The 12,556-nt window shown below is 39.4% G+C and overlaps 1 protein-coding gene across 3 annotated transcripts in view; it reads left to right on the top strand.

Annotated features, from left to right (window-relative positions):
• The window catches only part of LOC150078088 (microtubule-associated protein Jupiter-like), an 80,842-nt gene extending 68,985 nt beyond the window's left edge, over positions 1–11,857 (top strand). For 2 of the 3 annotated variants that reach the window (XM_090384678.1, XM_090384677.1), the window contains exons 3-4: positions 2,690–2,761; positions 11,300–11,857. In XM_090384678.1, the coding sequence (XP_090240804.1) occupies positions 2,690–2,761; positions 11,300–11,388 (161 nt within the window). In that variant the 3' untranslated portion in view covers positions 11,389–11,857. The remainder of the gene's footprint in view (positions 1–2,689; positions 2,762–11,299) is intronic. The other variant, XM_090384679.1, reaches the window with a different exon arrangement.
• Positions 11,858–12,556: the final 699 nt, after the last annotated feature.

The following is a 12,556-nucleotide window of genomic DNA, read 5'->3' as shown; positions in this document are numbered from 1 at the left end:
ATGCTCTCCTACATCAACTCAAGTTTACGAAAAGTTCCTTCAATGTAATTTTTACATTTTGATAGGTTGTAGAAAGATAACTAAACCTGCGAATCGCTGGCTATAATTATTCGTGCGGTGATGGTAACACTTTTCTTTCTGAGTTATTTCTATGCAACCAAGAAAACATCCAGTAACGATTGCTGATTCGCTTCGGACAAAGTAGCGACCAGATTTGAATTTCTGGGATGTCTTAGAAAGAATAATTGGGCCAAAATCTTCAGTGCACTGACTTGTGTAAGAAGTGATTTATTGTCAAAAGGCCTTGTAAACACGAGCGGTAAATGTCAGGGATGATCATGCACCATCTTTAAACCCTTCGAATTCTACAGGACTTTATTCTGGGTAGTGATGTTCTTCTAATTATGTTTCATGAAAATACTCGGTTTTCGAACAATTCTTTCATCCTTCCATAAAGAATTGTGCATAATTCCATTAAATACAATTCTCACATTTCATTGCAATTTGACTTTTGTATGCCGTTACACTTTGCCCGCTTAAACCTGAAGTGAAACTCGTTTGCTGGATACTAGTCAATGTACTGAACTACGTGCACTACATTTCAGACTCTTGCTCTAATTCTAGCAAGTCTATTCTCAATGATACAGGCAACTTACATGCGAAATAAGGAAATGCTTATCCTCCGCGTTACCTTGATTGTAAAACTACGGCTGTTCTCTCGATCACTTGGCGATTAGATCACGTGACCTTTGAAAGTCAGCTTAACCATCGGAGTCCTGCTTCTCAAATATCTTTAGGCCAATGGAAATGGGTTCTCTCCCCCCTCCACACTTGAGTATCCTGTCGTTTTCTTGAACAGGGCCTCTCCCCTCTTCTGGAGGGGGTGATAATGTGTGCAGAGCTTCTGCTAGCACACTCTCCATTGTGTTCAGCTTCCTGGAGATGTTTTACCCTCGTTTTTTTTCTCAGCAGATAATACCTTAGGCCTTTCGAGAAAGAGGGCGCTCCCTGGCCAGATAACCCCAATATTAGTCCCCAAAGTATGTCAGTTCATTGTTTTCATAGTCCTTTTCAGCATCAATGAATTAAATTATTTGTGTATTTTGGAATTCATTCGGTTTTCATATTCTGAAATACATAGTGCTTGATGCGTGAACTATCCAGTGGGTACTTAAATTACTTTCTCACCCTAAAAGAATGACAATAGACGGGATACAGAGATCGAATACTTTCAACAAAACTTCTATATGACCAGTTAGAGATCAAAGCTCATATGGACATCTTTAAGAACAGCGTATTCATAATGAATTACTAAAACCCTTCTCTTGAGAAACTATTTTAGTTGTACTACATATTCTAAATGTACTTATGATTGAGATGCTTTCTGTGCCCCTTTATCACCTACAGTAAGTCCTTGTCAACTTCTATCACGAGTATTACGAAACTGGGTTCCTGTACTTCAGTACATGAAGATCATCTGACTCTTCTCATCAAAAAGAAAACTCAATGAACAAGTGCATTGGTTTTATGTGAGTCAAACGTGAAGCAAGTTCTTCGTCTTGTATCGAAGCAGTTTTTCTTATAGTCCGAACTGAGAATGATTTTTAATATTCTAAAGACTTTTCTAATTCTGATCAACATTTCTATTAAAAGCGCTAAACAATGAGGTAGCCAAAGTTTGTTCTAGATAATTCCAGAGTGTAATTTAACTCCCACAGTATATTGCCCCAGAACTTCGCTCCTGCGATTACGCACTGTAGCAATCTCAATTCAATCCATATTAAAGACAATGAGGGAATGTCGTGCAGCCATGCCGAAAACGAAAGTTGATTTAACTTGCCGCCAAGTAAGATAGACAAAATCTTTGAAGTGTGTGACACATTGCTACTGCTTTATACCAAACTATCCCTTGAGAGAACTGCAATTTTATCTAAATGTTATCTCGCTCTGTGCCGACAGGTCAACGACCCCATGTTATAGATTTCAGTGTGGAAAACTTCCAGATAGTTTGAACGCCGGTTCCCTGCAGAGATCTCTTTTCGTGCAGCTACTGTGAACTGGACTTCTTGCATTAAAAGCCGTCAACCCGCATCAATTCTAAACACAACGTAAAAATGGGTCGTTAAAGAGCCCTGGTTTTTCTCATCAATTTCAAAGAACTCTCATTTAATCTTACTTACAAATAAGACATTCTATGCGCGCGGAAGAGTGATTATCTGTACTGCCGCATACAAAACGTAACAAAAATACCAGCTAGACAGTGACGTCAGCTTCCCAGATCGATAAACAAACTTTGCAGGGCTTCTGATGGACGACATTTGCGCTTTGCTCTCGTCGCTACCGTTTGATATCATCAAACGAAAAATGTTTTTAAATAAACAGCCACGAATTGAAAAGATTACTTCAAAAAAAATGCTGAATTTGTATCTTATCTCGAGATTCCACAATTCAGAAGTGCTTAAAAATGTCTGAGATCTGGTTTAATGTCAGATTGTACCGAAACAGGATTCAATCCTGTTTTTTTAAATCGCTGGTTTGGCACTCGTTATGCTTGGTTTATTTCTGCTTGCTTATTTTAACATTTTGCATGAATTTATAAAACTTAGCAGCTTTATAATAATTAACAACACTAATTATTTGACTATAACAGCCAGCTTTTCTAACATGCATGCCCATGCCTTTATTACAGCTCGACGTAACCCAATAACTGGAGAAATGTGCCAGCAGAACCTCAGCGCTAATGGCCATACAAATGGAACAGGTAGGTAGTGCTGACATCTACCGGCAAAATTGAAATTACAATCTTTTTAATGTTTTATACGAATACAATAAAAATCCGTATGTGCTCTGGCTTACTTAGATGCATTAATGAAACGCTTAATTACTTCATAAAAAGAAAAATCAACTTAAAATCGGCAAATAGTAAACATATCAGTAATGGCCTTTGCGTAATTCCATCATGTCCAGATGGAAGATTCAAAAGGCATCATTAGTTGGTCAACTTAATCATAAATTAAGGTTTTCGATTGGACAGCCAATCGATTTTTCCTATTTCTAGCTTAATCAGCGATTAATTGATCCTTGACTTCTAAAGTTGGTCTTTTCCCGTGTGGGGAAATTTGTGGTTCCTCTGTAGAAAGATCCATTAACTCCATCTATAGAATATTGTATAGGCTATGCTGATAGATTCCCAAAAACGACTTTTTGCAGAATTCGGTCGTTATTTGGAGTTGGATGAACTGAAAGTAATGCTCTAGAACGTGACTGATTATTCTCATCGCAGAGGGAATAGCAGTAGAGCTCAACTAAGACAAAAGAAAATGAAGCCGGTGACCCGGGCTATCTGTCTAGACAATGGTCGAAGCCTCGGGCAGAAGGTTAGGCTAATGAAATATAAATGAAACAGGTTATCCCATATGAAACTCTAACACCACGAGATAGCGGTAGTGTGATAAAGATTACCAACATGCGCTCGTTTTTGAAGTACTTTTAGAAAGAAAGGGAAATAAGATTCTTTTTTAACGCTGACAGTAAAGATCGATGGAATCTGGCAACACGATTCGCATGAATGATCAGCCGGAAGCATTATATGAAAGAAACCAGATTAGATTTTGAAACGCAGCGAAATGAGTTCCTCGTATACAGATGTTTGGAGTATCCGTGAGTGGGTGATGAATATAAGTTAATGCCAGTTTTGTAGAGTGCAAAGGCTTAATACCTGTCCAATTGGAAACGCCCTTCTTACCGAAACGCTCATAAATCCAGGAGGCCAATGACTTTCTTGCAAATTGACTGTTTGCATCGCAAGAGAATCAAGTTGGTCAGTGAAATTCGACTTTTCTTAATGACTGATGGCACGACCCTCTCTTTATACAGTCTTTCTTTCCATAAGATTGACTGATTTGTATAAAGAATAAAACTCTAATCTTGCATGTCTTATGAAATTTCTCTCGGTCAGTGAAATAACTTTGGAAATCTTTTTATAATAGCCTTCATTGGTTCATCTGACTGTCCAGTTTAGCTCTCCTGTTGATTCGCATATCAACTAGTTCTGAGGAACTAATCAGAAGGCATGAACAATGTCTGCTCTTTTCTCTCAAACTCCAAAAGGAATAATATCTCCAAACTTCTTCAGAAATAGTCTTTGTGCTTTTAATAAATCAAATTTTTCTATTAAGTCTGTCCTGGGATTTGAAATAGAGGTACTTATTTTCATATCCTCTGACTATTCGACATGAGAATCGTGTTAAATGGTCTCCAGTGTATCAGAAAAAGGAAACTTGACTTTCCCACACTTATCGGGTTCCCTTTTCATTTTTGCCCGCATTCATAATTCAAATACCACATTATGAAAAACTACAAAGTCTACGTAATAGAATAAAGTGCATTGAAATGACCTTTTCCATCAACGCGTGTGAAGAATAAAAGCGAAGGAAACTTAAGATAACAAAGAACAGATAGCTGCCTTCAGAATTAATGCTTAGTTAGAAACGAAACTGATATTGCTGTACAAAAGATTGAGTCCAAATTTCGGGCGCTTGCATAACTCTCAAGAGAATTCTTTTACACAAAAGGATATAATCACCATCCCACTTGCGAGCGAAGCTATTTTTATATTACATAAGCGAAGACCTCCTTAAACAGGTGTGTACGATATTGGTCAAGGTAAACGCAGTCTTCGCTCTTGAACGCCTATCTGTACATAGATGTTCTCCAGGTAAGGTCAAGTTGTCTATTAGCAGCGATAAGCTCTTTATCGTCTCTTAAAAAGAATTCTGGGGTGGTAGGTACTGATAAAACGTATCGATAAACAGGTGTGGTATCGGATATTAGAAACTAAGTGCAAGGAAATAGCACAACACCCACTTTCCCTGATATTCAAGAACAGTGATGGCCAAAGTGCAACACTCGTGCCACTTCTGATTCGTCAAGCTATTTGTTGTGACACGGTGTGAGGAACTGTGGAAGTTTATCACTTCAATCTGTTAAGCCAACTTATTTTTAGAATCTCCATCTTAAAATATGGTCTGAAAGTCTTCATTTTTTTGCACGGAGAAAGTCAATAGTCTTTTTCAGTTTGAAAGTGAAGGAAGGTTATGCAAGGTACATCATTGCTGAGATCCAGTATAAATCTCATAAATATTGAAGTGGTATGCAAATTGGCATTCAGATGACGACAGGTGGATGCACTGCAGTATACCCTATTAAAATGACACGCATCTCTCTACTGGTGTATTATAGAAAATCTACATTAAGAAACAGTTTATTAATTCGATTGTTTCTGTCCTTTCTTTTACATTGACATTTTATTAGTAAAGAAAGCGGTAAGTGTATACAGTACTTATGTAGAAGGTCGCGAAACTCAAGTCTATAGGCGTGGGTGATGAGGTTTGATCTCCTTTTGAACCTATGCATACATAAGAGGCTTTGACTATAATAACCGAACCATTCTTTCTTCGCTGTTCAGTACTACACTTCCAATTGGTTTCTCTGTAAATGCCTCAACAGCTGTAATAAATTGACTATCTACAAAGTTTACTTTGAGCTCTCCCAACGCTGACCCTAGGAATTTCCTTTTCCTGAAGATTAATATAACAAGTTTAATAAATTGTAAAGATATTGGTATTCGTTTGTATCTTTCTAACCCTAAGCGTGTGCCTTTAATACAAGTTTAGGATTTTATACTCTGCGTGTAAGTCAACCTTAATTTTAGGCAATGGTTACATCTTTTAAATGTCGACTTTTACGCCATAACATAAGGTAAAACTCTACTCGTGTCAGTGGCCTAGCTAAAAATAGGATCCACAAATTTCATTAATGGACCCTCAAAAGGCTTATTGTGAGGATTCAATGAAATTCATGTGGGTTCCGTTATTTATTTATGCTAGACTTTTGTACAAACATTTGCAATGATGAAAAAGGTTCTTTTCGTTACAAAATCCTTAAATATAAGAGGTGTGGTCCATGTTCGGCATCTGAACTACTTGGTAAATGAAGCCTATCGACTGCTCCGATGAATCTTTCGAAGTGGTCTCCTTGACACCATATATACCAATTCTAATACTTCTGGAAGCATTCTTATAGAATTCTTTTGGATTGCCGACAGTTCCTGTTCTTTCTGAATAATTTCCTCAATCGTTGGAAATGTTGACCCTTTCAAGGGAAGGGGAACTTCAAGCTGAAAAGGCAATTACTGAGAACTAAATCCGGTTAGTACGAATGGAGACTGACATGGTGACATGTTTTTGCAAAGGGCGGCTCCTTGAGCGTCAATTCATCTCCGCCTCGTATCTCTGTGAAGAACAGTATTACTACAAATGGGCCAGGTGTGTGAGGGAGGTTTGTGTGTGTTCTGTTCTAGCCACTTGGCTGCCCAGAAGCATCAGTCACCTGGACAGATGATTCTGGGTACTTGTCCACACCACGGGAGAGTGGGCCAGTCCCACTAGTGCTCGTGATGTCTCAATTCGAAACTCTGACCCACTTCATGTTGCAAGATTCCTCTGGGGACCCACTCCAATTGGTTCCCGCGGCGTATTAAAAAAGTTTCCGTAGTGTATTTAAAAAAAATATATAATAAAAATAAGAGGTTCCCGTGGCCCATTAAAAAAAAGGGGGGGAAAGAAGGGTTCCCACGGCATATTATAAAAAAAAAGGTTTCCGTAGTGTATTAAAAAAATAATAAAATAAGAGGTTCCCCTGGCGTATTAAAGAAAAGATAGAGAAAAGATTCTCTCTCCTCACTTCTTTCCTTAATACGCCACGAATTGAAAAAAAAGCAGATTTATTCATCTGCAGCAAAATCTATTGTTTTATAAACTAGTGAGGACACAGCCAGACAGTTCGTCGTAAACATCAAATTGAATGTCAAGTTGGGTTCGGGCCAGAGGTGCGAATAACTGTTGTCATCTGAGACTGTACAAGTCTTCTCATAAAAGCTTCTTTTGCAAAAGACTGCAGCGCTCGGTAATTATCAGCATCCTGCACCAACACTGACTCTTGACCAGTGGAAAGATTAGGCACTGTTTCGCTTAGCCTGGCCCTAGAATCTTTTTAGTTTGGGCATGAATACAGTACATGTTGCCAGCCTTCACCCTCTCCACACTGACACAGATCTGTTGTTGACAACCTAAATTTATATAATTTCATGTTCATCGAACCGTGACCAGTGAGCAAGTGTGAAGTAAACATATTCATACTGAACCAGACATTCATCTTCTTGTTCATCAATGTGTAGGCCTCGGGGAAGAATTTTTCTCGTAACACAGCCAACTGATGAAGTGTCCCATCTAGATTGCCGAAGGGTTATTAGTTCATTCCAAATTCTTTTACGTTCACGTTTGACATCAGAGTCTAAATTGTGATTCCAAAGAGTTCTGAGGGAATTTTACGTTTTAGTCTGCAGGTCAATCCTTTGTAGATCACGCGTAAGTCGAGAGGCAGAAAACCCGCCAGGACCTGAAGTGCGGCCGTTGAGGCTATGCGGTAGGCTTTCAGAACACTTAGTAACATTCTCTGAAGCGTCATCAATTTAGCTTGGAACTTAACAATTTTGACCCGATGGAACCATGTGCCTGTAGCATAGGCCACCACAGGGACAAACGCAGCTGTATAGTATAACCTCAAGGATCGTCTGGAGAGGCCCCACTCATTTCGAGAAACTCTAACTACAGCATTGGCAAAGCGTTTAAATTTTGGACCAAAGCTTGACAAATGTGCCCCAAAATTAAACTTATGGTCAATAACTCCCAGCAATTTAGTTTCTGTGACTATAGGGATTTGAGCATTACCAATTTTCCACGTAGGTGGATGCCGGATGTCAAGTTTACCCCCAAGAACCATGATCTTGGTCTTGGAAAGATTTATCTTCAATTTATTTTCGTAGGTCTAAATCTGTAGGTCTTCTAGGACTATTCTAGCTGATGCTTCCAAGGCAGATCTTGAGTTGCCGCTAAGAAGTATTGTTAGATCATCGGCGTAAGCCATTATCTTGGTATTTTCAAATGTTCTCTTTATCCAGTCCTGTAACACTACGTTCCAGAATAATGGTCCTAAGATGGATCCCTGAGGACACCCTCTAGAAATTTTACGTAGAATCTGATTATGCTTGGATCTGACTGTGACGAGTCGGTTTGTAAAGTAGCTCTTGACAAGAAGATATAACTGTTTAGGGCATTCTGCAGAACGAAGACGTTCGAGGGCGCTATCCCATCAAAGGCATCCTCAAAGTCTATGAATATAGCCAATGTGTATTTGAACGGAGCGTTTTCAACATGGCAAATAAAATCTACAAGGGCATCCTCACAAGATCGGCCTGGAGAAAAACCATTTTCAGAAAACATTGTTACTGTGTATGACCTAAACCTATGGGAACTCCAGCCTAGATATATTCTTTCCACTGTACTGATACACTTATATATCCTAGGAGTACAGCTGATAACCCAGTTTACAGAAGAACCAGCTTTGGCCTTAGTTGAGAATCGAAAAAATGTTTCGTTTTTGATCTCCTCCAGGGTGAGACCAGACTTGCTCAAGTTTTTAACATGTAAATTCTCCAGAATTTCGTCCTTAGTTAACTCTTTTGGTATGTCAAAAATTAAGACCGAAGGGTTACCCTTTCGCGGAACTCCAGAACTAATACCCTTAGACGAAAATGACTCCGACGAGGAAAAACTCCAAATCGGACTTAGTTGCTGCTTCTAAAAGAACGCCCTTATTGCGTATGAGACGTAGAGATTTGATCTTGACGTTTAAGTCCCTTTGTAGAGTTTTGATGGAGACTGAATGGAAAGTGCAGAGTGTGCAGGATCATTATCGTGGTACAAGCGTCATATTTCCGTTTTTGAGTAATCTTGGTTCGCTGTTTGACCGTGTGGAACAAATTTATTATGAGCAATGCCCTGCAAGTTGAAGAAAATACGATATGCATGATCTTTACCTTTGATCGAGATTGTCTTGCTTTATTGGGCCTTGGAGAAGGCACTCGATGAGGACTGGGCCTTTGTTTCCGGGTCATAGTCATACACCGCGATTCCTCGCCAGTAATGAGGGAAAGACGGTGTGTGTGGATCAGTAGCAGAACGTTGACCCACACTGTATTGAAGATCTTGACATGCTAGAACTCTTCTGCGTGTTAATCAGCGAGAATGCACAGAACAAACTTGGCAAACGTGTTGCATTCGTAAATACCGTGTTAAAAATTGATTGGCATATCTCGTAAGAAATCTGTTTCACTAGCAACATTGCGGATGGTTAAACGTGGATCACTTGTGATAGATTACTAACACGAGCGATTAAATCATTGGTTCCAGAAGTTGAAGGGCGGGCAGAGCGAAGATTCACTTCAACAATAAAAGTGATGCTCTTTAAATTTTGCAAACCCCTGAAAAGTCTTTGCAGGACAGCGTCTTCTCCGAAAGTTGCTTTTAGCGTCGTGGGTTTCTCTTGCATGTTCATCAAATTTGATGCAGATTCGTTACTCAGTAAAATCATTTCAAAATGGGACGAAACAATCTCCTGTTCAGCATGTTCTATTTCAAACTGACAGCAGATAGTCTATTCATGCATTATACATAGTGAGTACTGCACTGTGACCACCTACCTATACCGTGTTAAGCCACAGTTCGCATGGATAACAGCCGCTATTCGCCTAGGCATTGAATCCACTAGATGTCTGAAGACGTCCATAGGGATCTGCAGCCATGCTTCCGGTTCCAAACATCCCACGGCTGTTCGGTTGGATTAATGTCAGACGAATTTGGAAGCCAACCAAGATGGGTGATTTCTTTACTGTGTTCCTCGAGCCACTCGTGCACAGTGCTGGCTCGATGCATTATCTTCTTGGAAGATCCCGTTTCTGTTCTGGGAAAAATGCAACATGGCAGGGTGCACATGTTCTCCTAAGAGCTGCCGGTAGACTTCATCAGTGGAAAGCTCTTGGGTTTCTTATACGGCGAGTTATGCGATATATTCCATTAAGGATGATGTAGTCAATATTCATGGATCACTGAGTGTATATGGATGAGTCAACGAACATGTTGCGACTACTCGCAACCCTCTACAACAACAGTGTCAAGATACAAAATGAGATCCCCGAAGTTTTTGATCGCATCTCGTACAGGAGCGCCAAGGGGACGGCAGGTCAGTTGTCCTTGGACCGAAGTTGGAGTCCGGATCCTTATTGGGAAAGCTGATTGTTTACTTCAAGGTCCATGCCGCATCACTGCACCTGATAACGAAGCATTCCGACTTTTTGGAGGATGCGAACATAAGCATTTTCAAATGAAAGATGCTGTGATGAAACTAAAAATGGCTAATTGGAAAATTCCGCTGAAATATGAATCGTTTGATTAAAAATTCGCACGTTCACTCATTTTTGAGAATGTATGTAAACATTCCGCGAATTCCTGAGCATTGAGCATTTGCCACCCCTTTATGTAGTATTTGGAAAGCAGCGTAATCCACAATTGTCCTACAATCGATTTTCATTTTGAAGGACTTTGCTTTCTCTAAAAGGAGAAGGAAAAAATCGATCCCGTCCTTACCACGTGCATCTGACCGTTTGTCCTTGTGCGGGTGACTGAAGTCGAGGTGAAAAGGTTAGGTGGACAAACTAACACAAAGAAAAACTTCTTGCTAAATGGCAACCTTGTTTACAAACGTTTCTCTTCGCATCCTGGAGGTCAAGGCTGTGTATTTAATTGGGCCGGGTGAGGCAATCGACAACACAATACCTCGTTTGCACTCTGAATAAGTCGTCACCATTTCGTCGGCGAAAAAGTGTAGATTAAAATGCAGCCGAAGCAAAGCTCCCTCATTATTTCTACGAATAGGAAAGTGTAATGCCTCCCACAAATATTGCGTCCTTGAATAACTCCGGGCGTTAATGTTGGGTTTTGTAGCGAAATAACCTTGACAGTGTTCGGCAGGATCGTAGGTTACAATTCCAGAAATGAATTTCCGGTTGAGGTATAAATTAGTTGTCGGCTACCTTGCCCTCCGTATTACCTCCCCACATCCTTAACCCCCACCCTCCCCAAAGTCTGTCCTGATAGAAAACAGATGTAGCGTGATAGCAAACACGCCATCTTTCAGTCTCTGCAATTATTAATCATTAGTGTGCCTAATGTTGAGGCGTATAAGGAATATTAAAATCACATTTCTCAGAAAATTAATGATTCCCGTTGTTTCTTGTACATCTTACTCCTATTATAGATTTGAGTCTCAAAACGTTTTTGATAAACCCCTAAAATATAAGCATAATTTAAACTAACTCTTGTGTATTCTTCTTTCTTTGCAGACTCTTCAATTGGAAATGGGGACACACCAGATGCCTATCGTAACCGTTCAAGAAATCCACCTGGAGGCAAGTGCTCCGGTATCTTTTAATTTTGGTGTAGATGGAGCCACTTTCCAACCTCTGGCCTTAGTCTACATTTGTCTTCCACATGTAACGCTCTTCTGATATACTTGATTTCGATTCCCCTACAGATGATACATTTCTGTTGTGTGAATCCTGCATTTTTTGTTTGTGTAGCTTATCTGTATATAAACATTTCGGTTGTTCCTTTTTTTGTTATATAAAAGTCAGATAGCGGTGGAAGCTGATGAATTTACCAGCACTGTAGCTAGTGTGTGCTAAGTTATTTACATTGCTGTAGCCTCAACTCTTATACGAACGGAAGATGTTTAGTTCCTACGTCAAAGCTATCGACTCCCGCTGCCCAGATATGGTAGAGGCTGTAATGAAGTTGTCCAATTTCTAGACTTCACAGAACATGTAAAAGTTTGTATTTCAAAGCGTGTTTTTTAATATTTCTCGTATATTAGAATTTAATAAATAAAGTATAAACTTGTATCATGCCTTTCTTTTATATATAAGAACACTAAAACATTTGCGAAATTTATTAAGGATTTGCTCGAACGTGAGAGCAGATCTCAATTGGTCTTCAGGGAATCCTGTCTGAGGTTATTATTATCCGTTTATTTTAACACGAGGTTTTGCCCTTACACTTGCTGAAAGCAAGAAGGGCTTACTACAAATTACAGTTAAAGTAAACGATATTACAATTCACTATTACCAGAATAACGTGTAAACTTACAATCACAAATTCAGCCAGGATTATATACAGTTTTACAGAATGTTTATTTTCACTAACACCTGAAAGTGCAATGGAAGCTTCATCCTTTTTAGCACTTGTAATCTGTCAGGAGTATTCTAAGTTTTTTTATGAGAAGCTGGCCCTCACAATTAAGTTAAACCTGTCCCACGTTAGAGATAGATGCCGTGTTATATATCAAATAAACTGGTAGCTATTTCTGTAGCTGTTGTCATCACAAAATTATGATCTGTCGAGAGCATTAGAGAACTATTGTGTTAGATGGAAACGTGTTCTTGAGATATGGTAAATTGTTGACGGACGGAAGGCCGCAGTGAAGATCCCACGCGACTGTGTGCAAGTCTCCAAGTTTAGGTAGGTAATGATATCTGAAATCGATGGGGCGTTTATCTTTCCTGCAATAGGTTTTGCCAGCAGCCAGATATTTGCGACCTGTA

Source organism: Mastigoproctus giganteus, chromosome 11, assembly GCF_048544385.1.
Source record: "Mastigoproctus giganteus isolate SK-2022 chromosome 11, ASM4854438v1, whole genome shotgun sequence".
NCBI lineage: Eukaryota > Metazoa > Arthropoda > Arachnida > Uropygi > Thelyphonidae > Mastigoproctus > Mastigoproctus giganteus.
This window is presented reverse-complemented; position numbering and strand designations above follow the sequence as displayed.